Here is a 27,778-nt window from a genome sequence, read left to right on the forward strand (position 1 = left end):
CAGCTCTTAAACTTGATTCATTTCACTTATTCAAATTGCGTTGCGATTATTTATCTTAATTATGTTATCGAAAAACGTTAAGAAGCGTGCAACAGTTGCAAGCATATCATTCCATCGTAATTTTTCCACTAAGCCTGCTGAAAAGGCAGCAGCCGCCCAACATCCTCTAACAACCCAACGGTGAACCCACTTCCATCTACGTCTATTCTCTTTCATCACGAATTGTTCCTTCGACTACATTCAAGTCCATTTAGGAACAATATAAATAAGCTCCTAACCCCTACTCACACAACAAAGCTTGTATAAGTTCTGCACCTAAACTGAAAAATCCAAAATCGAGTTTTGTTTTTATCTCTGATAATATCTAGGTCTTTAACCGAAAACAGCATTAATATGACGCGATCCGAAAGGTCTCAGATTGGCGAGGTAATTATGAAAGGCTAAGCGGATCATAGACCTATAGCTATATTATGAAAGATTCCTTACTTTGATTCAAATAAAAGACGTGAGAAATAAACAATTCCAAATGAACGCCGTCTTACTCCGGAGGGTGGAAAAGATTACTAGAGGCTGACTTTCCTATCCGTGATAACGTTTCTCCTGATGAACTGCTTACTTGGTATGAATCGTAAATTTCGTTATTCATACAGCGAACCTGTGCGCTAAAATATAGCGTCATGGAGGGTTTACTGATTCATTGTCTTTACTATCTTAAAAGTATGTAAAGTTGTTTTATGGCCTGCTATTCATTTACATTCATGATAACGTCACTTTCCTTTCAAGTATGTTAAAATGCCGAAGCATTTATAACATAATTGAAAGTTATATAGATATAACTTTTCTTTCTTTTTTTGGAATGAAATTACACTCTCAGCAGTCGTGTTAAGAAAAACAACCAGAGTTAAAAGCAACTACTAATTGAAATATAACCGTCAGTTTGCTGCTATTGTATCGCACCATGCCTCGGCGAGCTGCCAACATCGTCGATGGAAGATAACTGCAGGCAAATCACGGTAACCTCAGTTTTTACCCACCTTCCGCGAGCTAGAAAACTTGGAGATAGTTCTGGCCTGTAATCCGAGTCCGTCAAACATCACGTGAACTTACGGTGGTAATATGTTTCCATGGCAGCAATAGCACTCCCTTCTGAACGCGATCCAGTCAATAGAGGGGAAGCAGTGCTATGTACAGACGGGATGAACAAGTATCACGTGGAATGTTTTGTATTTTAATACCGTAAATGAGGGGGCAGGCAGTTGACTTCTTACGCCAAACAACCATCTTATTCGAATTCTTCAAAATCTCAATAGATTGGATACTGCAATTGACAAAAATGCAAGGGCACTATTATTCGAGTGGACTATTGTTCAAGCGATGTCATTTCCGAGCATTTCCACCCAAGGCAAAGGAAGAAAGATTTAAAAATTCGTAGATTCATAAAATGCATGACCAACTATATTAGGAATACCTTTCGAAATATAACAGGAAAACTGAGTGATGTCGGCGATTCCATTTTTGTTTGTAATATTTTCTTCAAGCTCGATATTTAGCTTCTGAACTGTCACTTCAGTCTGAGCCCAATAGGGGAGCTGTGTGGTTTCTGAAATAGTGGGGAGAATGTTCCTAACTAAATCGGAAACTCCAAATTGAATTGTGTACCTCTGCGTGAATATTCCGAAAGAATGAAGATGAACAAAGACGCGGGTGGTGTACCGTCCCTCCCCCATCTTGTTACGGTAATGCTTGGGCTGGGGAGGACAAATCATTGAGTCGTACGTGCAAAGTTAGATCAGCAAGGACTGAGGGAATTTCTTCGAGAATATTAAAGAAAAGGTGAAAAAAAAAGGGGTGAAAAAAAGACTGTTTTGATTTTTATCATAAACGGAATGATTTCCGTGGTAGATGGGGAAATTCTGGTTTTAGAAAAGTTTTTAGAAAAGTCATTGTGGAGACAAATGGATTTAATATGTAAAATCACGTTAAAAGTCTGCTACCGTTTTGCTTTAAGCAAAAACTCAAAATACAACTTATCCTAAATAAAATTCTTGAATTTATTTGTAGTTATCAAGGAAGACTTCTCTTGTCCTCGCAAAGGTCATACAGCACTTCATTGGCTCAATCAACTCAGGTTCTCCACCGTCTTCAAGGAAGTTACCGCATCTCGGGCTAGATACACAAGTTAGGATGAAAAACTTGTTTCCCCACTTATGTTAGTTTAGCATCCTGGCTTCAATAGTGCAGTCTCAAGCTAAGATTTTATTCCATTGCTGACAACCCGAATGGAGAACTGTTTTTACCAGATAAGGACTCGATGTTATACGAATCAAAATTTACCAGTGCACTTGGAAGCCGAAACGTGTGTCAATACGGACTCAAATCATTGAGTTCATGTCATTATGGACTCAGTCATTCTAAAAGCTCGTACTGATGAAATGAACTAATTAATTCAGGACACTAAAAGAATAAACAAACCGATTCGTGTCAGTTACCATTAATATGCAATTAAGAATAGCTTTTTTTTCCCGTCCTGTTTCGCGATTGTAGTCATTCATTTCAAATTTCATTTTCTTTCATTCGTTTGTTCATTTCCTGTTATGTAATAGCAACATTTAGCAAGAGAATAAAACATGACAGCCCTTGTTGCATCCCACTTAAGCACCGAGTTATGTATGATAGAGTGGATTTTCTTGGGCCTCCTTTTGTAAAGCTGTGAAAGGAGAATTAAGAACTTCAAACTTGAAGACCTTTAATGCGGATGTCGGTCTGTAGGACCTTGACATATTGCCCTCGAGCATCGCGCTAAATTTAACATACTCGCCTATAGCAATAAGCCTTATCGTTTATATGAGCAAAAATCGATGCATCAAGGCTTCAGTTTTAAACATGGAAGTATGAGTAAAAATGTGCACGACAATAATTTCAAATTAATAGTATTATATTACTTGAAGTGCAAGTATCAGGCCTCAGAATTCATAATACATAAAATCGGATTGGCAAAATAGTAGGTAATTAAGGCAGTAAAGGTCACAACATCATGTATCACTCAACCGTATATCTTGCATACACGCAAAGAGGAGGAGCGATCGTCTATCCATTATAATTCCAACTAATTCCTATTTCTCTTTCTGTCTCTGGCGAGCAATATGTTTGAATATTAAATTATGTGGTAGCTGTTGCCACACCTTACTCCACTTCTAATGTATACTTACTTCACACACATATTCAATCTTGTTAAGTAATGCAGACAGTATTGAGCAAAGCTAGGAAAAATATCCATTATTCAATTAAATGAATTAAAGAAAATTAACTAGAATCGCATGTTCTGTCATTTCACCCTCCCCACAAAAAATAATCTCAGTATGTACATCGTTTCTTACGAACTGATTACTTCTAGAAGATCGTCAAGGCAGTCAAATGTTAGAAATCACAACAAGGCTGCCGGTGATTCGCTCCATGAAACATGCACAATAACAGGAATAATAAATGAAATGTCATCTCCGATCTGCTCTTATCCGATTATCTGCAAACATACAGCCACCAAGAAAAAACTACACTGGGAACATACAAAAGTTTTTTGTTTTTTTTTTTTGTACTACTAGGAGAACAGCAATGCAAAGTCAAATAAGTTAGACTTGTTTTCCGTGTCCCAAGCGACAAGCAAAGTAAGTGATAGTCGTGTAAATAGGACATTCTGCAGTATATAATACTCTCAAATTAAATGTGTATTTGTCCAGAATCTAGTGCTAAACTAAAGTGGGCAGAATAATTAACGTTGCGATATTTCTATAAAACAAACTAATTAGTTCATTTTTTATATTTTTAGTTTATACAACTAGTCTTGTTAAGTTACTGATTTATAGACAATGGCATTGTAACAAATTTCGTAATTATTATTATAATAACGGGCGTTTCCATGGAGTATTAGAAGACTCATCGCGGGAGACCTACATTGACACAATATGATACTTCTTAAACTCATTCATACTCAACCTCTGGCGAAGCATTATACACATTCACCACCCTCTTAGCAAAAAAAAGTGCTTAACAACTTTGTTAACCACAGAAATTTACACAAATTTCCAGGTTCCTTCCTGTACTTTACAGAAAAAAAAGTCAGTATCAATCCTATAAAAGCCCTTTAATAACATATGCTTCTATCATCTCTCACGTCTATCAGCTAGTTTCTAGAGCCCACAGACTTTCAATCTGTGCTCACAGGATAAATTCCACAGACCAAGATCTTTGTCTCTCGCCTCCGGATCCTCTCCAACACTTCATCACCAAGCAATCCACGTGACCAGATCTGAGCACAATAGTCCAGATGTGGCCTAATTAATGCCTTATAAAATGGAACAAAAACTTCCCTATCCCTGCTTATCGGTGTGTTCTTCAACAACCATATAATTTGACGTGCTATTTTGGTCACCTTTGCAATATGCCTTCTGAACTTCATTTCTGACCATAATAACTCCCAAGTCCCTCGCCTCGTCAACTTCTTGCAGTTCACTTCCGTTAATACAGTACACAACATGTACTCTCATCAGCCCAGTGCATCACCTTACACTTAGCTACGTTAAACTAGCAGCCATTTACCTTTGCCCATACCGCCACAACATTTAAGTCCTTCTGCAAGATATCTACATCTTTCGTTAACTATCGCTCTTCCCAATTTTGCATAATCAGCAAACAAGTGGATATTTCCTGTTAGATTATTTCCAGTATCATTAATGTACAAATTAAACAAAGGACCAAGTAATAAACTTCTGTCATAAATGAAGGAAATGATAAGAAGTAGTCTGTAGACACAGAAGGTAGTTAACAGTCGCCATTTGTTTCTTATGAGAATGCAGCCAATACAGCGTCTTCGTAACGCATTCACAAACACGTCGTAACATTTGTTCTTCGGCTGGGAAGACAGGGATTCGAATTCTGTATTGCCACTTGTAGTAGCAAGACAAAATTAGTTAACAGCATGAAATGACGAAAAACGTTTTGCTTTTAATTTTGCTACTATATTAACAAAATTAAAAAAAAAAAATACATTCGATATTTCATGTAACACAATCCTGCTTATTTTTCCCCTGCATTTCCAACTGATTATGGCGTCCTCTGCGTGTGGCAGTTACAGCGAAAACTACTAACAGTATTGAAGTGGCAACTGTAGCATTTTGAACATTATTACCGCCATCTATCGAAGCATGCGGCAGCTTGATTCAATCGTAAATGAACGACAGAAAGCGGATTTTCTCTTAGGTCGCATTACGGGCAGCTTATGTTCTGCTGTCAAGTTGGTAAGCCAGCCACAGAAACGTGAGAAATGTTATAAGCATTTGGAGAAACAAAGGTGGAGTCCATCTCCGAGAATATGAAATAAAAAACGCTATTTCTTTTATGTAAAGGATCTAGTTCATCAGGAAGTTTCTCAAAGCCAGACTGCTAATCCTTCCTGAAAGCCTTCTCCAATACTTCTGAGATTGGGAGTCTTGCAACACTCATGAAGAAACTAAACATTTTGCGAACTAAAAATTCTTAAAGAGATCCACAAGTGGGAGTACTCTAGGGCTACAAATTTCTTTAAACTTGACCTACAATGATGACAAAGTATGCGTAATGAACTTAAGTTCTTATTTTTCTTTACCCGGAAGAAAAGCAGACATATGCAGTTGCACGCTTAGTTGCAAGACATTTACTCGCCTAAATTATTTAACTTTGGCCTTGCAATTTTTTGTTTTGTTATGACAGTAATTTAACTTATTTATTTAATGCCTCCCTGTAGCAACAATTATCAACGAAGCTTTCTACAGCGTAATTCTTTTTTTTATTGTATACGTGTCCCTGTTATGTTATTAATAACACGTTGCATCTCCTCACAACACCTACTGGAAAGCAGCATCCCACTTCCTGTTTAGTATAATGTCATCCATCCTCTTATTACCAAGAATTTAAATTCCTGCTCTATTAAAATAATGTCCCAGCTGGAAAAAGGTTTGGGTAGTAATACATTAGATGTGAAGTTATTCATCTCATTTAGCGATGTAATTATTATTCTCAGCATTCAACTTGAATAGATCTCTATACCAAGGACGGACCATGCAAAAGACACGGTTCGTCAAAATTTCGACTATAGTATATGCCAGTTCATAAGTTTCGTAATAATCTGAGGTCATAAAAATAGTCTAATTACCACTTCACTTAAAATAATAAAAGGAAAGCCTTACGATATGGATTCAAATCCATTTTTCTCCTGAAAGTAATTCCTCATCTCCTTGGCCAGCAAAAGAAGGTTACCAATTTTAAACCAAGGGGAATGATTTACTTCCTGAATAAGAAGACTGGCTAATCACTTTATAATGTGAAGTTTGAAACCTCTGCCTTAGATGCGTCTGTCTTGATTACTAAAAAGAATTTGTTTCTTGATAATTTGTAATAGAAATCTGCAGAATATTTTACAATTCACCAACGCGCAGTATCGCTAAGAGACGTAACGTAACTGATCCTGAACAAACAAAAAAAAACTTTTATGACTGAAGAGTGGGATGGTTACATCAATGCTTGTTAATGCTACAATCCCACTCCAACTAAATGCAACAAAATGTATTCTCGAAACTTGTTTATATCATGGAGAAGGGCAGAAGAAGAACGTACTATAGATGGATTTAACTGCTAACAAGCTAATGGCAAGTAATGTAAAGAGTCAACCAATATGCGGAAGGAATGTCAAACTTAAATAAATGAATAAACTCAGCACTACTTTCCCCCCAGTCTCTTTAGAATATTAATAAGAAAATGAGTTTCGCAATGTAGCTTGAAGCGATCTGTGAAGTTGTTAAATTGCACGCAATTGGCATATCCATGAGGATTTATGAACTGGTCACTTCAATGATTACTACTCATCTCCCTACTATTAACTAACAATGCAACAATTTTGAAGATGGAACTCGCTATTAAGATTTCGTCTTGCCACAAAAACATCTAAAAAGATGCGGGTTTGTAAAAGTAAGTATTAAGGTTATTTGGAATTTCGTAGAAAAGCTATCAAAGATTGCAATAGAGCAGCGAGATGACAAGGAAACAAATGAAACTTAAGTTATATAATACTGAAGAGAGCAAGCAATATCTTATGAGAAAGAAGGTCGCCACCGAAAATGAATTGAATACAGCTATTATACGCTAAAAGAAGAATATATCACAATTATGATTGTAATTTTTTTTTCCGGCTTAGTTCGTCCAAAACGCATGCCAACTGAAGGCAGACCAGTTTTTGGATCTCCATGATCCAGACCATTTGGAGTAAGAGTTCAATCAAAAGTCAATTGTATTTGAATATTTTCAAGCGTTAAATATTTCGAAATATTCACAACTGATAAATTAATATGGGATTTAACCAGAAACTACACTAATAAACAAATAAAACGACAAAAAAAAAATTGTACAGGGCAGTGATATGGCACCAGGTTGACATTTCATTTTTCAAATCTTGGGTTGGGTCCCATGAGTGTCAAGGTTTCACAATTACATTTGAAACGAAACTGAATCTAAATAAGGCTTGCTTTTTCCTTTTGACTGGCTACATGATCAGTAAAGATCGACTAAGAAACACTTAGCTTATAGTAACAGTTCCTCTCGTTTCATATACAACCCATCTTCTGGTGGGCATTAAAGGAGAAGGGATTGAACCCTTCCCCTAAATTCTCCCTCCTACAAAATCTGACAACCTCGCACCTTTTATGTGCGTTGTCAGAGATTGTATATTAAATTATGATATATTGCCACACCAATGTCATCTTCTACCAGAGACAGCATGTGACACTTTCCCCCCTTCAGTTGCGAACATTATAAACAGCTAGCAACCCTGGTGACAACGACAAAGGGATGGAGGGAGTCATTCCCAGGCGGTAATTTATCTTAAGCATGCAGACTTTAGGAAGTTCTATGTAATGATATTAAATGGGTTATTAGGCTTATTCAGAGCATGGGCAAATGGGTCTGAATAAGCCCCATTGCTTCTCCCTATTTATATACACCGACGCCGTATAGCGCTGATTACCCTCACAAAAAAAAAACACGGTGAAGATTAAAGATCTCAAGAGCTACAAGTTCAGAACCGTAACATTTCATTTCTGAGAGGGGGAAGGATCTAACTTCTTTATAGTGAGAAATGAGCCCTGCGTCTAATACTGCTGCCGTGAACACTTTTTTTATTGCCTTCACTTCTAAATAATGCGTATTTGACTCTCCCGATACTCACTTAGGAAATTTTTAAATAACTGCTGTCAATATTCAATTTAAAACAAGGATTTAAATCTCAGTATGCTCACTGCACAATAACTCTTCCCGGCGCGTACCTCGGTCATAAATTTCCCATTTGGCAACCTCCGTCAAAGCACTTTTAAATCGCTCAATATGCCCAAAATTTCAAACAGCACCATTTGCGCTTCAGTGGTAATTTCACTGGCCAAAATGTCTCTGTAGTAAACATCTACTAATAAGATGTAATCGAAATGTGCCTTGTCGTTCTTGTACTTAATCGGAAAACGTTACTATGCCATTCGTTTTATTAACAGATCTGATGATATTGATGCCAAATGATACTCAATAAAGGCAGTCACAGTTAACGTGAAATGGAAAAAAATATTAAAGATTCAGTATTTTCTTTCTTTTCCCATTCTCTATTAAAAAGTTAAGAAATGCGTCGGTTCACTACAGACAATGCTCTGGTACCTTGGAAAATGACTTGGGATGGGGGGAGGGGGAAAGAAAGGCCTGTAGCATGTGCAGCGGCTAGGACGGGTTTCAAGGAATGACTCATACTGCATTATACAGTCACCCCGAGTGACAACTGGTTTTCAGTCATCGTTCACATCTGTGGTTCGGCTTCAGCAACGATGAGGAAAAACGTTACACAAGGGCACCCCGTCACTTGCCGTCTCTTTACTGACCTCTCCCCCCCCTCCAATGCCTCCCAACTAGTAAGCTTTTTTCCCTTTACCTGTCTGCTGTGGCTCTTGATGGATGAGTACAACTTTCCAGACAAAGCTTCGGTTTTATGTAGGGCACGTGAGAAGTTTGCGTAAAACGAGTCGATGCTGAGCACTAACTGATTAACTTGTGGTGCAAGACATTAACAACGCCTGAATTTCTGAGGATATATTTCACCGAAAATTAAAATGCATTAGTTGGTCTTGAGAATGAAAAATTAGTAAAAATAAAAAAATAATTTTGACCTTCATTATTAACGTATTTAAATGTTTTCACATCAAGTATGGTGGCCTCTGTTGGACTTTTCAACGAAAAAACCTCCAAAATCAGCAATGACAATGTCAAAAGTAACAATATTGCCAGTCAACCCAGATCGCCATATGGGTTGGAAATCACTGTCTAAACAGGAGGGTGGTAGAAATAGCACATTGGTAGACAATGCATTTGCTGCCCCGAGGCTCGATTGGCTACACTGCACATGGTGAATCGGAGTCCTCAGTTCAAAAATAGAGAAGTCGTTCAACTTGCTTGTACCCACTGTTACAGGGTGCCAGCGAATGCATCAGTATTCTGTGATGACATTTAATCGTTTGAGAAAGCTTCCCCCTCAGTGGAGGGGAAACATAACGGCTACTTAGCAAAAAAGCACGCTAGACTCCGTGCGAAGGGGAGATTGAATGTGTGGAGCCAACACGTGCAACGATGCCAGGCTAGCAACACAACCCTCAATTTTATTTTGGTGACTTAAAGAACCCCGAGTTCGGCCATATGTTGCTTTTATATAATATATTTTATGATTTCGCTAACTACATCTTTCACATTTTTTTTTTTAGAAATGTTAGTAGCCGATTAAAAGCCCCAGGCTGACAAAGATCGGACTGTTCACTTGTGTTAAATGTGTATTGCTAATTTCTGAATTTACATCATGGTGTAAAAGCCTTTAAACAGCTGGCGATTGCGGTGGCCCTTGTGGAACACTTGTTGGAGAAGACTATTCCAACAAACGGGTAGATGGTGCGAAAGGAGCAGGAAAAGCAAGCTAGTAGTTGAATTGTAGGTGGATGCTGGGAAGTTGATGATCGTGTAATAGTTTGGCAATACAGAATGCCATTTCAGTAGATGTTTCTGTGGGAGTGCCTGTAGAAATGGCATACAACAACTGTGAGGCAGGAATCAATGACTACTCTTTGTTGACAACATAAAAAATTAAGTTTTTGGTGTATTGTCCCAAATAAGAAGTATTCCCCTACTTCTGTGTAATTTCTGTTTGATGAAGTATGTAAAGGTTTCAGTTCAATGAGACACCAATTCTAGTGATATAAACCCAAAACCATAAAATGGGGCCCTTTGGTAAATTACCCAAAAAAACCTCAAAGGCAATCTAAATATATCTCCAGCCATTCCAACCGATAATTGGAAAGCATGCAAAACTTTCCTAAGCCAACGAACAGTTATTGTGATAAAAGTGCATATGGGGAAGGCACTATCCCTTTTTATTGCTATCGAAATTTATTTATTGTATGTGTAATTCGTATACTCATTTTTAATTTAAAATATTTGATGCGTTTCTGAACTTGAATGCATAGAATACATATGCATACATGAGTACGCACACGCAGAATTTTCCTCCCTTACATAGTACTCATTTAAGGATCCGTGAAATTCACTGGATCCTACAGAACAGTGTGGGGTAACTGGCATTTCTGAGAGGAAAACGCGGAGTGAGTGGGTCAATTAAAAAAAAATTGCAAAAAAAAAAAAGATCAAGGGTCATTGAGAGGAAACTAATGCCCAAATTAACTGAATAACGAGGTTTTCATGCGTAAAAATAGAAGTTAGGGAGCTGTGTGACATCACTCAACGAATTACAACAGAAGCAATGGACTTCCTATGGTAATAATCCAAGAGATGGGCGAACAGAATTCCTTCGGTGTTTGGTATACCCAAGATAGAAAAAAAACAAGAACTGCAGACTACCTTGCTTGTGCATCCATTATTCTGCTACTTCGACCACAAATGATGTGGGTCATTGTGCAATAACCAAAGTCAATACACAACTTTAAGTTGTGTATTCACTTTGGTTACCTTTTTTGTAATGGAAGCCTAAAATATTTGGTGGAACCATCAAAACAACTGAAACGAAGAAATTCTACCTCACTGAATGTAAGACATCAACATTACTATACAATTACAGTCAATTCGCGATTAGCAGACAAACTCAAGTATCGACTGGTTAGCAACTGAAAATGTAGGTCAATGACAGAAAACAAGCTACAGGCATAGATGTTTGCACTGTAGCATAGTTGCAAAATCATTATCAAAGTTTTTGAAAACCATAAAAACGTGGACTTCTCAACAGCAAATCTTGTACAGTGACACCATTCATTCTTATAAATGAGCTTAGAGCCTTCCCAAAGTCAGAAATTACAAAATCTGTCATAGGCTTAGCACTCGTATAATCAATAGAATTCGAAACTGTTCACAGAAAGTTTCGCTTTTCCACTTTTTTTTTTTTTTTGGCTTTTGAGAGAATCATGTCTGTGACAAATGTACGGTATTAAAAAAAAAAGGGGGGGTGGGGCGGAGGTAGCAAATGGCGACTTTTTTTTAAATCGATAAGTGTCATCTTACGTCCCAGTTTATGGCTCATGTACTAACAGCTATTTCTATTTGGTGTCCAGATGATACTACAAATGTGTTGAAACGAAGACGACGTTACAAATTTTAAGCGTAATATCTTTAATTCCATCCAGTCAGTGCTGAATTTTTAATATATGATAGCATCATTTTGTAAACAGAAATGCCACTAAAACTAAAATTTAAACCAATTCGAAATAATAGGGCGCGCATTTTCAGTTAGCTGCATATGAGACCGCTGTGTTCCATTCACGCCCTTGAAGTACATCGCAGGTTAGAACTCATTATGTAATAACAACAGTCCAACTTCCCAGTCCATCACACCATATTAAACGATGCGGCTGATGTAGAAGCTAACGAACGAGCTAACTGCTGGTTATCTATGGAACCTAACAAGCAGTAAACTTGAGTAGCCCCTTCCCGTGTCCACAAAGTAGGGAGGGAAGAGAGTCCTTGAGTAGCTTTCGTCACTGACAAGCGCTGAGTTAGCACTTACGGTTTCTGAACGCCTTGCTGAAGCAGCACGCTGAGGTCGGAACTGTTTTCAGCGCGTGGCTCGCTTGTGAATGGTCTTGCTGCGTTACTCTCCTAGACTAGAACCTCCACTTGCTTCGGGCTGTATTGCTAGTGCTGCATACGTCAGCCGCAGGCCATCTGGGTTATGCTTCTAGGGACCTGGCGAGACTAGTCGATCATCGGCCGTGTTTTGACGTTTCGAGTACAGAGGGTGGTATGAGGGAGAGGGAAAAGAAGAAAAACGTGCTACGCAAGAGACTGGACGTCGCCACTTGAGTGACACTTGAATGCACGGACTCCAGAACACCCTGAAAGACCTACAATGGTGCTGGTCGATTAGAGCCGCTGTAGAGGTTTTTTTGTACGTGCAGCCACAGAAGATAAACTCAGATGGTTGTGCATTGACTAGCGGTGCCTTTTGTCGGAATGGAAACGGCTTGCGAACAGCTGTTAGCAGCTGAAAGAAGAAAATGTGTTTAAATGGAATGCATGTTGTGGTTTGGCTAACAAGTGAGAACAATTTAACTACTAATTAGTTTACCGGAACGTTTCAACGAACGTGGAAGAAATGACTACTCATTTCACTGAACACTGCATTAAATATAAATTTCAGTAATGCAACGAAGAAGTTATACGCATGAAGAATAGGCTTAGTGTATGCTTAAGTAAATTGACGGAAAGAATATTTTAAATGATGAATATTTAGTTTTAAATTATGCAAAAATAAAAAAGTTACCATTCTTTAAATCTCTGTTCAGTTAAAATTCGGTCAGGCCTCTTAGGTGTGTATACAACTATTATTTTGCTTATTTTAATACGTGGAATTCGCTAAAGTTAACTGAATCGATACCAGTTCAGCGATGTAGTTAATTTTATAGTCAATTAATTAGAAATATGGGATACTTTAAAATTTCATTAATGTTTATATCACAGTGGAATGTAAACAAACGTGGTTCAAATTGGTCCCTCCCCTCAATGCTTTCGTTTCGTAATTTACTTGCACAATTTTACCCCAATGCATTTGAGGTTAAAATAGTTTAGCAGAATATTTTTCTCGGGTAACCGGCGATTTCCAGCTTCTCATGGTTAGGGTGAAAATAATTTTACTGGAATCATTGAACTTCATCACGTGATTAATAGTTAAAAATATATAAAAATTATGCTTTTGATATACAAAACATTTAAGTGAATCCAATGGAAACGGCTCAGGGTGCCTCCAATAGATTCCTGATCTAATCGTAAATTTAGGTTTATGAACTCAAAAGCCTTCCCTACACAAGCCCCTTATCAACATCCATGCCTTACGCAAGATAAAATATTTCGAATTAAGATTTAAGTAGAACAAAAAATGGATATTGCTAATTTCTCTACTTGGCATTAAGTAAGCATTACTTCCTCGTGGTTTTACGCTGTTTACAAAGGGATGCAGCAACTTTCGGCCAAAATAAACAAATTACTTTTAGTGTCTGCAACTAATTCTACGAAATATCAGCTGATTCTACAGCGGACCTATAAAAGCCTCTCACCAGTTAATTCGGTTGACTTTATGTATTTGCCATAACAAAGGCGACATTCACAGCGGATACTTTTAGCCACGAGTGCTGAACAAATATGGAGAGGGCGGGTTGTTTGCAGAAATACGTAACAAATTTACAGATCATTTGTGTCGAGTCCAATGCCTTCATGTTCACAGAAGTTTCCCCTCCCTCTCAGAATTAAAGGGGGTGGGGAAAGTTAAGTTTATTTCATTTATTTACAAATAGGAAACCTGGGTAGAATTGCGTAAAGGCTTTTTTCAAGTTCGACTCTTGATCGATTGTTAGCCGTTAAATCACATTATTCCGGAATAAGTGCCGAGTATCAAAACTGTTGTGTTCGATTTCCAAGAAAGTTATCTTAGTCGAACTCTAATAAATTAAACCTTAAGCCCAAAACACTCGAGTTACTGATGAGATTTACCTGCGAATATGCTTATCAACTTACGAGTGATCAGCGTAATCACAGAATTATAAGTAGAAACAAAGCTTATAAGTGATGTACTGTTAATTTTTTTTTTTTTTTTTTATCAACTTTACTTTATGTTATATCAATGCAATGGAGTACCTAATTCAGGTAAATGGTAAATACTTGTACGAGATCTCTGATTAATTCTCTACATGGCAGCTTTCATTTTAACAATGCAGTATGTCTGAATGTTCAGTTTCGACGACTGTGGGAAGTGTTTATCCAGCAAAGGATCGTAGCTAATTTCCAAATATTTCAAAAGGGTATTTTTTCATCTATTTTTTGCTAAATAAAAACAAAAAAGCGGCGCATAATGGAGAGAAAAAGTAAACGGAATGAACTTATAAGAAACAAGCTATTACATCCATCAGGCGAATTAGTATTTCGATACGTGGAATTAAATCAATACATCCATGAAAGAAAAATACAAAAACAAAAAATTAATTTACAACCTTCCCTCCCCACGAACGGAGAGTTGATTTGACAAAATAAGCAATGCCTTGAAGATCATGAAAACCCATCTAACTAAATTACAGAAACCTCCTTAGGCCATCAAGTGTGCTACATTTTTATAAGAACGAAGATCCAATTTTCTTTGAAGCATTTCACGAAAAACAAAAGCTTGGCAACAAATTTGTTTTCTTCAACGAAAAGATGTGGAAGGTCTTCTCCAACTAGGAGAAGTAAGAGGAGATCGGCGATGCTCTCTGCGCTCATAGCAACCAATGAAACAGGCGGCCTTCCTTGTTCTGCCATTAAATTTTCTTGGGGGAAAGGAGGGGAGTCTTGATGCTCGAGATACATCACTTATTTCATGATTCTGTCACTGCACGCACATCGCTTTTTCTCTCTCCATCTCAACGTATTTTTTTCCGCAGGCTTTTCCCTTCAACTAATATGCACTCAATCTGTATATAAAGATTGGTTTCTGCAATCAATACAACTCCTCGCCTAAGGGCATGCTAATATCTAGATAGACAAATATTTTAGGATCATTTGCTGAAACACTGCTCTACCAGGAGAGTTTGAAACTGATTCGTCGTTCTTCTAATATCAATTTAATTGAATACATTGGTATTTATTTGAAGACCGTTTTACAGAGCGGGGAGATAAATACGGAAGCCTCTGAAAATGTTTATGACCACCACTAAATACTTTTTCAAAAGTGGGGGGCAGTTCAAGACAAATGGATTTCTCACAGAAGAGAGTCTATAATAGACGAAAAACGTTTCTACTGATTCTGTTTACTATTTCTTTAGCTTCTATTAATTTAAAGTCTGTATACTATCAGATATACCGCATTCAAACTCCAGTATCTGAATAACTACAGGCCTTCGAAAGTTGACTTCACTTACAAAGATATAATTTACTATTCTGAAATAAGCAAACCAATCTTCCCATGTAGCTGCGGCAGCAAAGCCGTCAGTAATAAAAATAAAAGGCATGATCGATCGCAACACGAGCCGCCTGTTCCTTGAGGTATTTTTGAAAATAAAAAGTAGTTACAAGAGCGCATGCAATTTCTAACATGCGTAATTGAATTTTAAACGTTTATAGTTTAAATCAACCTTTGAGACAATGGCTATCAGATTAGAAAAAAAAAAAAATGAAGAGCATTAAGATCTGGATAACTTCCTGAAAAATAAGAATTTATGTTCTATACCCCGCCCTCGGGTGAGCTAACAAATCGATGTACGGATTCGCAAGTAATCGAAAAGATTAAGACGCCGAGACAAGTGCTTACTTCGAAGGTTTTTTTTGTAATACGCTAAATTAGTCAACCGAGGATTGAGAGGGATGTTAGTTGTGTAGCTAGTTCTGGTAATAAAACGAGAAAAAAAAGCAAGAAAAAAAATTAAACAAAAAAAGGAAGGTCAAAAGGCTGGTCATCTGCCCAAAAAACTATCGGTGGCTAAAACATTAATATAAAAAAGTGTAAGTCGTTAACCAAGTTAACATATGGAGTATTAGGATGTCGTATCGCACTCTGTGGCAGTTAAATTTTGTATTCAACTGAAATAAGAAGCTAGTAAAGCTTTTAAAAAAATGTAACGAACATCTGCATGAGGAAATCGCGCTTCTATTCGGATGTTTTCTACCACCTGACGACAGACAATTTTCTGGGTTGGCTGACTAAAAAGCAGACTGCGGATTATTCATCTCCGATAGTCCAAGCGAACAGCGATTTCTGCGCCCATGAAACTCGGGTCACATGTAGGGCAGGTGTCAGAAGGGGAATCCGGTGGTAAAACATAACTGAAGGAAACATGGGAATCAACAGCCGGATACAAGAAAGATGGCAGATGTTAACTACGTCTCGATGGTTTTAACGTAATTCGACCAACTGCTGTATGATACACTTCAGTGATTGCACATGCGCTCAAAAAATACTTATGTAACCGTCTCAGGAAATTTGGGATGAGATGTACTTGCAAAAGAAGTACTTAAAGAATTAGAATTAGTAAAAATACACACAATTAAACACTAGCTTTTAATCTCAACTTGTTTCAGATGGTAGCTCCATTGCACTGATAATAGTGATTCGGGGAAGCCACTCATTTAAATCCCAATGAGGTTGATTTTTCAATAGGGTTTCAATTATTTTCCCTATAGAAGTATTTACCTAAGTGAGTAAAAGGTTATCTCTAGGATTCAGCTGTCTTATTTTCACTAGAGAAACTTGCCAACTGAAATTCTACCTCCATTTGAGAGTGGCTGTGTGAAAAAACTAGTATCGTTCATCCTATCGTTGACGAAACATTCCCAACCCCGAGTACGATACGAAAAGTGTAATATTTGAACATTTAAATTACATTTTAAGTGATTCATTAAATAAAATTCTTATCAAGTACTTACGTAGTTTCTCAAATCGAACTTTAGGCCTGATTTCATCTTGCCAAACAGACTTCACTGACACGCTAAGCGATAGCACATAGAGGACCACTAATGTCATCACACATTCGGCTCTTGTTAGTGAGACCACCAGGTGGTGTAACAATCCATTCGTTGCTGCAGCCATTTTATTCGGTTTTCGCTTCATAGAGTCAAGCTCATTCTTGTCAGATCACAGACGTAACACCTGTCAGAAAAAAGTCATCGAGTTTAATACAAGAATATTTCAGCATATTATTAACTTAGAAAATGATTGAGAATGAACAGAAATATCTTCGATATTTAAATGTTGTTCCTACAACTAAAGTTTGTTTAAAATGTTCATAAATCAAACAATGTCAAACTAATCAAGTTATATTGTATCCTGTTAACTATTCATTGCTTAAACGAACAAGCTTAAGCTCTGCGTTGACAGCGGGGGGGGGGTCTAAACGAGGCTTTGAGGTTTTGAAGGGAACAGGGAGAATAGTGCGAAGTCAGCTATTGAAAATAACATTAACAGAATTGGGGGAGGTACAAGCAACTACACCAGTAGTGCACTCAGGATTTAATCTTGGGTGGTGGTGTGTGTGTGTGTGGGGGGGGGGAATTGAGTCGACGATTTGAGAATACACACTACGCACGACCTATGACTGAGCATCTGCAATGATCGCTAATTCATAAGTAGTATAGAAATAGAAAACACGACGCAACATAAATAAAAATTAATTTTAATTAGGGAATGATTTTTTGGAAAATTTCGTCGTGTTTTTCCCCCTTTTTCTTTGAGAGAACCAGGGTCCTTTGGTCCCCCCCCCCACTTCGGGTACGCCAGAGCTACACAACTATCGTGTTCACATAATTAGTTACTGACACAATGGACCAGAACAGGTAACGTTTTAGGCGTTGAAAAGAGAAATGTCAGTTAAAAAAAAAAAAAGTTCGTTTGAAGACCCAAAAAGGTTAAGATTAGTTCATAGTAGTCTTATTTCCTTGGAATTTTGCTCTGGAGATGAAACATGGATAACACCATGCTTCAAAAAGATATTTTATTAAAAGGTCAATATTGTTAATAAAGCAAGTTGTGTGGCGTAGATTTACTAAGAAACACAAACAACACACAGAAGCATGTGAACTACAGACTCAGTTCTACAAACATTAAAGGGTAAATATAATTTTTTAAAAAGAAAAATCTTACCGATTAAATGCCATAATCCGGAAGGGTAGCATGTGGCGAAATCTTCAAAGGCGAAAATTAATCACGGTTGGATAGACTCCAGAAGCCAAGCAGTAGAAGGAAAAGAGGAAGTCGTATAGAAAGGTTCCCTGATTATGATCACAACAGTCATTGTTGTGATCATAATCAGTCAACCTCAGAAGATGAGATGATACCACAGATAAGTGAAACTGATATGCTCGGTAATACCTTGGTTTAACTCGCAAGGTTTTCACGCAAAAATGGAATCCAATTTGAGCAGTCTACGTCACCATGCTTCTATCCCCAAAACAGAATTGACGTTTATATGTACATAAATGTACAATAACTCTAGTGAAGCCGTAAACTGATGTAGCATTAGAATTTTTGCATGAAAATGCATATTAGAAGGTATTTTTAACTCACTGCTGAAAGGGATCACAAGACATCGAAATCTGTGAAATCATAAATAACCACGTTAGCGTGACTTAAAGCCGAAGCAATTATAAATTCAGAAAAAAAAAATCCAGCTTCAAAATGTCCCCCCCCCCCAAGTGTTATTAACGTCGGGGGAAAAATTAAAAACATGCAGCAGTAACGTATTTCTGAGTTCAATACCTAGATGGAGTGGTTATCAAACCGAGGGAAAAAAAAAATTGAAACTTATATCGAGGTAAAAGAGGCCATTTGTGGAATGGGTCAACACTGATTTGGCAGTTTTGTCTGAACATGGGAAAGAAAAATTTTTTTTCTTGACAGCAATGGAAATTTCCCTTTAATATCTTAAGAAAACTGAGATTGGCTGAAGGGTCTGTAAGCTTTTGAATACAAGTTTTTTTTTTTTTTTCTTCTTCATGAAGCGCCACAATTGATATTTGATGCAACCTACTGAATAAATTGCAAGGATACTTGGCAAAAGACAGTTAAATACGAGCTTCTTCCCTCGTCTCCCCATTAGTTGTCTCTGCATCGTATTTCTGGTGGGAACCCAGAACGTTTATTAAATTACTGCCTCCCCTCCCCATTCCTTTCAACCATAAAACCACGACGGAATTTGATCCCCGATGAACTCTAGCAGACAATGTAATGTAGCTGTTCATAATTCTGAAAGAACCAAAAGCTGCAGAACAAAATTTCTTGATAAATATAACAAGTGTTTGCTTCCAGTTACTTCTCGCCTATAAAACCAGACAGACTCAAAATCTGCTTCCCAAGAAAGCCTCTTTCCGCGTTCGCAATAAAGCTTCAAGATAGCGGCCAAGTCAGTGACATTAATAGGTATAATACTTGGAAAGAGAATCGCATTGTTTACTAACTCCAACGTCGACATGACGTCAGTTATGACGCCATTTCTGGGAAACAGTTCCTAGCAGACGACGGAAGAAACTATTTTCGACTTCATAATACGTTCAATCAAGTACGTGCCCTTTGCAAGGATAAGTTTCATTAGCTCTGCTGTTAACTTAGTGTTGCTGAAAGGATTTAAATCCAATTTAATGTATACGCAATTCTGTTTAAAAGAAAAATAATGTGATTGATTCAAATTCTCCTGCAATTTATTTTTCTCGTGACGAATATTCCGAGACAAGTACTCAGCCATGAAACATGAGTAACTGAAAATGATACATGATCGTATTCTTATTATTGTATACCAGAAAATAATTATCTGGGTTTTAGCTTTCGATGCCAGGTATCCATTCAATGAGAGGGCAGTGTTGTGTATATGCCAAAAACAACTAGCCAAACTGAATATGCTTTCATCTTTTCCTCGGGCCCTCAAATGAATCACGAAGGCAATTAACAGTAGCCCTTGGGCAGTGACTCATTTCCTGTAATAAACTGAAGTTTCGTGTTCTTTTAAGATCTTTCTGAAGATCTTAAATGAATCAACTCTGCTAAAAATTCTTACTGGTTTATCTTGTCTTGCATTCATTATGAAAACAAATGCCTTGCAAGCATTTGCTTCAACCTTGAACTTCTGTTTTGCTCTTGATAACTTCAGTCTCGTTAATATGAACTGCAATAGTCCGAAGGCTAAACTAGCTTTTCTTAAAATTGGTTGAGCCGGATAAAAATAAATTAACAGGAGACTAGGACGCTTCAAATTTCACTTAGCAATGCAACTTTGATCCTGTGTCTTGATGAAAATGGGGTATACAGTATTATTACCTGTAGTCCTTTAACATCTACTCTTAACTAAGTAATTTCTATCCCCCCCCGGCTTTAGAACAATCGTACAGTGCTTTCGCCTGAGACAAACCAAGTATTAATTATATGGCAATTTAAAATATGTTCAAGCTGAAACATGCAAATCAGTAATTGATTACATTATCGCAAATTTTAAATTAGCGGAATTAATTTTGGACGTAAGAGAATATCGAGGCTTTGAATTAAACTCCGATCATTATATGGGATCAGCAAAAATTCGATTTAAACAAAAGTGGCTAAAAATACATAAAATTGAAAATTCTTATCAACTAGGTTATAAAATGTCTTCCTTACAGGATCCCCAAGTTAAACAATATCAGAAATGCACAAACTCAAAAACAGAAACTACACATGAATCAAGTGACAGAAGAGGAATGGGAAAATTTGAATCAAATTCTAACAAAAGCAGTAACAGAAAGCTTAGGAATAAACGCAGATGGATTAGAAAAAAAGAGGACTACGAGACTAGAACAAGGAAATAGAAAATATAAAAACAATAAAGGACAGTTACTAGAAATGGCTAAATTCCAAAACAATAGAAGCAGAAAGAGTATAAAAGAAACAGTGCAATTGCAAAACGAGGAGCAAGGAAAAAAACAGAGAGATGGAACAATTTCGTAACAGAACTAGAAAAGGATATATTTAAACCACAACCCAAAACCTATAAAGTAATAAAATACATGAATAAAGAAATAAAAGAAAGATAAAAATACAAACAATACATTTAGAAAAATGGGCGACCTATTTCAAAAATCTCTGGGCAGATGAGAACAAGGAAATAAAATTTTATAAAACGAAGAATGACCTAATAGAAAATATCACAATGTTAGAACTGAAAAATACAATAAGAAAGATGAAAAATAAGAAAACACCAAAAGACAATATAAATATAAAACTATACAAAAATGCAGGTGAAAAATTTAATGAAAGACTTCTGATTTTTTTTAAAATATGGTTTGATGTCTGGAAAAAAGCACTGGTTATCCAAATCTAAAAAGAGAAAATAAAGACTATTGTAATAATATAGGGGAATTAGTCTGCTAAATACATGATATAAAATATATGCAGGAATATTAAAAGAGAAGCTAAGCAGTATTGTAGAGGACAAACTACTAGAAGAACAAAAACGGTTTCCGAAAAGGCCGATCCCGCATTGGTCTAATTTTTACTCTAAAATTGTTAATAGAAAAGAGAAGAGAATTTCGAAAAGAAAAACACGTGGCCTTTATCGATTATGAAAAAGCCTTTGACAAAATTAGTAGACAAAAATTATTTAAAATATTAAAACAATTTAAACTCTTACAATCCATTCAAGAAATATATACAGGAAATAAAATAGAAGTTAAATTAGAACACAGCTCAGAATGGAAATAAATCAAGACGAGAATGTACCTCTCATCTCTGCTTTTCAATAAATAAAATAAACTGGAAACAGTATAACCATTTGGTATACAAATAAAGATACACTATTTGCAAATCACGTAGTATTAGCTACATCAGAAGATGATTTACAAAGATCATTAAAATCATTAAATGATATCTCAAAGCAATAATATGACTATCTAAAGAAAAAACAAAAATAATGGCATGCCAAGGAGAAAACCCAATAATAAGTAAAATAGTAATAGATAAAATATTAGAAAGTAAATACTTTCAAATACTTGGGATGTGATTTATCATACGAAGAAAAAGACTTTGTCAAAGTAAATGGCATAATAAATAACATTTAATCCATCGCTAGTACAAAAACCCACTAGAATCAAACGGTCTTGTCAAAACCAACTACTATACGGAAACAGACCATAAAAAGGAATTCAAATTTGAATCTCAGAAAAACAGCTTGATATACAAATTGTGTTGATATACATAAAACAAATCAAATTTTACATTCCCTGAATATAAAACCAATTAATTACTACATAAGACAGTATAAACAAAAATGGCTAGAATATTTAAATCGAATGGACAACAGCAGACTACCGAAAATAACTCTTTGGCGGAAGCTGTGGCTAAAACCAATAAATGGAATGAGATCAAATTTTATATTGAGATTTTTGATGGCATGGGGAGATGATTTTCGCGAAAAAAAGATTTAGTATCAAAAGTCGCCGATATGGGAAATTTTGGCGCTGGCGGAGTCAAAAATATGCGGATAACTGCATTAAAGGCAGATAAAATGGAATAACATTTCGACGGTGTAAGTGACAGCCGCGTCCCTCATTCCAACTGGATATGTGGCGCGTTACAATGATAATAATAATAAAACTAAAACAACTTGCAAGAGACGCAGAATCAGGATCCCCTGGACCACATACACGATTTTCAATGCTGACCTTTGTGTACAACAAATTGCATGGTGTGCGACATGCCCTACAGCTGATGTATAGTCGTCCTATACATCAGAATGGACAAATTCGAGTAACGACTTGGTCAAAGAGTAACGTTTACTTACAATTACCGAACAGCGATAATTTTTAAATAGACCCTAGTCATAAAAACTAGGCCATCTGTGTTCAGTAATCACCACTTAAAAAGTCCTCCACTGCACAAGGAAATTCCGGACATTATTCAATCAGCACTTGATTGGGCTGAGTATGAACCCCACATAGCGGAAGAGAGTTGGAAAAACTTAATAAGCCCAGGGAAAATTGAACGAAGAAAACAGGGAGGAATTCAAAGTGACGAGATTAGTGCGCGCGCGCGCACGCACACAAATATCAGATTCGTAATTTGGAGAACCAGCAGCTGAAATCAAAACCAGCGTCAATTCAAGACAAGGAAGATGGCAAACTGAAATTATCGCCGAGGCCGTGAAGGCCATCCATCAGGAGTTAAAGTTGTATAAATACACTTCCTCCGTCTACGATAAAATGACCTAGACCTTCGAGATAAACAAAATCGCTCCCATCAGATGGTAATTATTTATCTCCCTTTTCTTTAGAGAAGTGACTCATTTAGTTTCCGTGTTTTTGTTAGGGAAAAGTAGATATTGTTTTGCTATGCGATACTTGATTCAAACTAAGACAAAAAGACTAGAAAAATCAAGATTACAACATAGATATTTTGAAATGAACACGTTGCGCCCTCTATGACAAAGTTCTTGATGCAGCTGGTAATTTAAAAAAAGGAAAAAAACTAGTTGAGTCCAGTCTATATCCGAAGAAACTTATTTTATATAAAGACTTCTTTAAGTGGAGTTTCTGCTCATCCATTTCGTTTCCATATTGATATCAGCATTCAAGTTCAAACAAAAGATCTGGATCTTCATCTAAACTGGTAGATAACAGCATCCAGATAGGATGAAATACATCGCCAAGTTATTATTCAGTATAAGCTTTAAAATTGAGGACGATGGATTCTTAGCGCATGCGTGCTTTAAATAAAGACTAGACCATACGAAGTTGGAGGGGTTGGGCTGTCGCATCACTTGTAGCATGTGAAGAATGTGACATGTGCGCATACCAACAACACATCTGGCAGTTGTACACTCCTAAATCTTCGTAAAAATTCGCGAAATAGATAAACTGAAGTTTCAAAAAATATATATATTAACTTCATTTCTTAGAAAAAATTAAGACAGCGTGACCTAAAGAAAATCTCACCGATGCACTGGCTCGTGCATTAATAACAGCCAATACCAAAGACCACGGGAACCTCATCTGAGAAGACGCAGAGAGCAAGACAGATGTGTAAGAAAAAGTAACGAACCCGTTATCGATTTTGCGGTTTATAGCACAGCTTTATTACTTTTCACGATCTAGTGAATACGATGAAATCCGAGTATAGATGAACCACAGGGCTCAAGAGCTGAACTTGGCAGATTATATACAATTACGGTAACGCAGCGCCATCTAACTAATTAAAGCGCTCCATTGTTTCCAGAAAATTCCACATTATAGCAAACCTTTTCTAACTTGAATGGGCGAAAGGGATTCCATTCTAATAAGTTCCAATTAGCGAATCATTGAAAAATTAAACTGAAAAGAAACATTCGATTTAAATTCTTACAGGCCGCAGTTTTCAGACAAAATAAGCTCAGTTGTATTAATAATACATCAATTAGTATTTTTTAAAATTAATTTTTCCGGGACGTTAGAAAATGCAGAATTATTGAAAATGCGATCAAACTTTTATGAGATTAAGATACTTAAAAAAAATAAATAGAAGAAAGATTATTTAATCATGTCTAAGTGAAATGATTGTTCTGGTTCATGAATAATATTTCGCTTTTTTGGGGAAGTAAATCAAATTTTATTTTGTTAATGCCAATCGGAGCTATTCATTTACACTACGTTTGGAGAAGCTGTGTTAATGATAAGGCGATATAATTAAATCATTTCAGTGTAATTCATCTCGCAAATGAATCATTATTTGCCATAAAAACGTGTACCTGTCAAAATGAACGCTTTTAAATTATAGGCGTCCAATTTGCAGGCCGTCAACCTTTTTATTGAGTCCAATGCTACCAGGGCATTTGTTTTTGTTTTAACTGGAAGTTCTGCTTTTGCTGCGCTCACGTGCGCGCGCGGCTTCTTTCTCAATGCAGCACTAGCACTTTTCATAGTACGGTTCGATTACTACGTGCTTTTTTTTTTTTTTTGGACCAGACAGGACAAGGAAAAAAAAACAGAACCGGATTTTGCACAGCACGTACGTGGATAAAACGGACAAGGGAGACGCGCCGGTGCAATAAGCTCAAGGTCCGACATTATGGCGATTGTAAAATTTATTTCATCCTGCACTAAAAAATAATAAAAAAAAATAACTACTTACGTTCATTCAAACCACTACAGACATACTGCTACTGAGACTTAACTACTATACAGTTTGGCTTTCCTTGAGAGATGAATAAAGATTGATTGAAGCCTAGAAGCGGCGGCTTATTCTCCCATAGGAGTCTATTAAATAGTGGCAGAACGTCCGCTAAGCGAAGCGTGTTGTCTGATGTAAAATTAGATCTTTTAGTGGACTCGTTGCACTTTTGCTTAGCAAAAGTGAAACGAGTCATATTCAAATGTTATCGCAGTTTCTATGGTTATGGCGTATGAAGTTAGGATATTCCCTTCTACGAACCATAATGCATGTTTCACTTTTGACATACGCGTAATGTGAAACTCCGGTAGAACTGTCACCAGTGAAGACGTTTTTCAAATAATGTTGAATAATTCTTGAATATAATCAAGGATGCGCGCACACACGTTATTACGAAATGTCACATAATACTGAACCAATTTTATGAAGATATCGCTGAGAAGCGTCTATTTAAACGCAGATGTCATGTTCTTAGTGCTGTTTAGATCGGAGTTATAGATCTAAGTATGATTATTACGAAAGATATACGAACTAATTCATTTTTTGGTAACCATTCTTCCATTCAAATCCGCCCTACCGATCCTGCAGCCCATCGCGTCTACTACCATTTACGTTTTCATTAACACTTAGTAACTATATCGTCCAGTAAACCGATTTTTGCACCAAGTTAAGCATATCTTCATTTTTTAACAAAAAAAAATCTCCCTTGTTGTAAATGAAATTTCAAAATGTGGAATGTTTGCCTACGCAAATTAACTGGCTTTCGGTAGTAAAAGATAAATTTTAATAAAACGCTGGCAATTACAAAAAACACAATTTCACACCACGATTTCATAGTTCGTAAGTATTCGTTTAAGATTTTCAAATCAAACTTTGGCAGGTGTAGCTGTGGGCGCGCCTTTAGTAAAGTCGAATCTTTATCTGTTTTATAAAAAAGCAAATGAAAATGGGTTTTCAGGCGGGGGGAACTGATTATGTTTGCCAGGAGACGACTCGATATACCTGAAATGTGTACACACACAGGCCGGCTCTACCGACGGTGCAGCAAATTCCTAAGGGCGGCCCTATATATATATATATATATATAAATATAAATATAAATAAAGGGACTCCTGTGCAACAAGTATTGCCATACTTGATAACACACTACAACAATTTAACAGAATTCTGAAGATACATTGAATTACTGTACCCCGTCCATTTTTTTTAAAAATATGTTCCAATAAGTCAATAGAGTAATGAAAAGTAAAGTAATGCTGCATCGGTACTTTCTTAAAAAATAGTTTTTTTTTAATTAAATAAAAATATTCTTTTGTTCAGTGTGTCTGCAGCCAATCGACACGACAAATACCTCTCCCATTCGCGTGGGAGAGCTCAAGCAGTGGTATTGTCAGAAAGTTAGTTTAGTATAATACCCGAGTCCTAGGAGAAAAACTCGTCTATATATGTCCACTTATAAAAAGTCCTGCTCAAAATGTCTTGGAACCTGCACGTGCTAGTTAACTATTATTAAATCCTTAAAAACATCCACGAACATGAACCAAGTCACAACGAACATGATTACGCAAAAATAGTTGGGAGTGTGTATTTGAAACAGCCCACGAATATTTGGGCTGTTCCTAGAAGGTTCAGCCCAAATATCAGACATTCATTAGCATAGAAAAATGGCAACCCTCCATTACAATTGAGAAAGGCTTGTGAAATCATTGTATTATTCCCAGTCTCCACAAGAATTTGTTGGAATGAAGACACCAATGTTGGAATGGTTCTCGTGACCTTATTTTATTTCTACTCCTGCAATAAATACAGGAAACTTTTTAGCCTTGGAATCTTTTCAGAAATGTTTCTTTTCACTATTGTAATAGCTTCTGAAAAGAATGTCAAGGCCACGGACTTACAACAGACCTCTGAAGTTCAAGATGAAAAGAGTAATGTCGCCGATGGTGAGAAAATGAACGATGACACCACACACTGTATTGGAGAGGAAGCAGTTTCGTCTCTTAAAATATACAATCAATAAGTCAGTGTTGGTGATAAGCTTATTTGAGTGGAAAACTCAAAAAAGATGTGCACAAGAAAAATATCCGTTTTTATGACTTGCAGTGATGTTTTCGAAGTGAGTCAAACTTCTAATAACCCAGCTAAACTTTGTGTATGTGGAGGGGATGGAGGATATTCAATATCACTTGACCTTGAAACATTACGTGGGTGAGGGGAGGTGGAGCATTATGAAATCGAAAATCCGTACAATATCAGTAAACATTATCACTGTTTATTTAATCATAGAATTATGGCAAAATGAATGCAATACATGTGAAGAACATTGCACACAATATTGCATTCATTTTAGTTTCCAGCACACGAAATAATAAGCAAACTGAAGTGTGGTATTAAAACGAATATACAAGATCTGATGTTATGCGCATGCGATTTTTTTTTTATTTATTTTAGGGAACACTTCCATGTAATGCAAAATTGTATTGCGATTCTTATGTTTAATACCATAAATAACTGAATTCAGGTGAATATATTTATGTGAATTTCCGAACGCTGTCA

The 27,778-nt window shown here is 36.6% G+C and overlaps 1 protein-coding gene across 6 annotated transcripts in view; it reads right to left on the bottom strand.

Annotated features, from left to right (window-relative positions):
* Window positions 1-27,778, bottom strand: part of LOC150099827 (semaphorin-1A-like) — a 405,107-nt gene that overhangs the window by 340,132 nt on the left and 37,197 nt on the right. For all 6 annotated transcript variants that reach the window (XM_090404329.1, XM_090404333.1, XM_090404331.1 and 3 more), the window contains exon 2: window positions 16,993-17,215. In XM_090404329.1, coding sequence (XP_090260455.1) covers window positions 16,993-17,176 — 184 coding nt within the window. In that variant the 5' untranslated portion in view covers window positions 17,177-17,215. The remainder of the gene's footprint in view (window positions 1-16,992; window positions 17,216-27,778) is intronic.

Source organism: Typopeltis vanoorti, chromosome 14, assembly GCF_054136105.1.
Source record: "Typopeltis vanoorti isolate ZY-2024b chromosome 14, IOZ_Tvanoo_1.0, whole genome shotgun sequence".
NCBI classification, from domain to species: domain Eukaryota; kingdom Metazoa; phylum Arthropoda; class Arachnida; order Uropygi; family Thelyphonidae; genus Typopeltis; species Typopeltis vanoorti.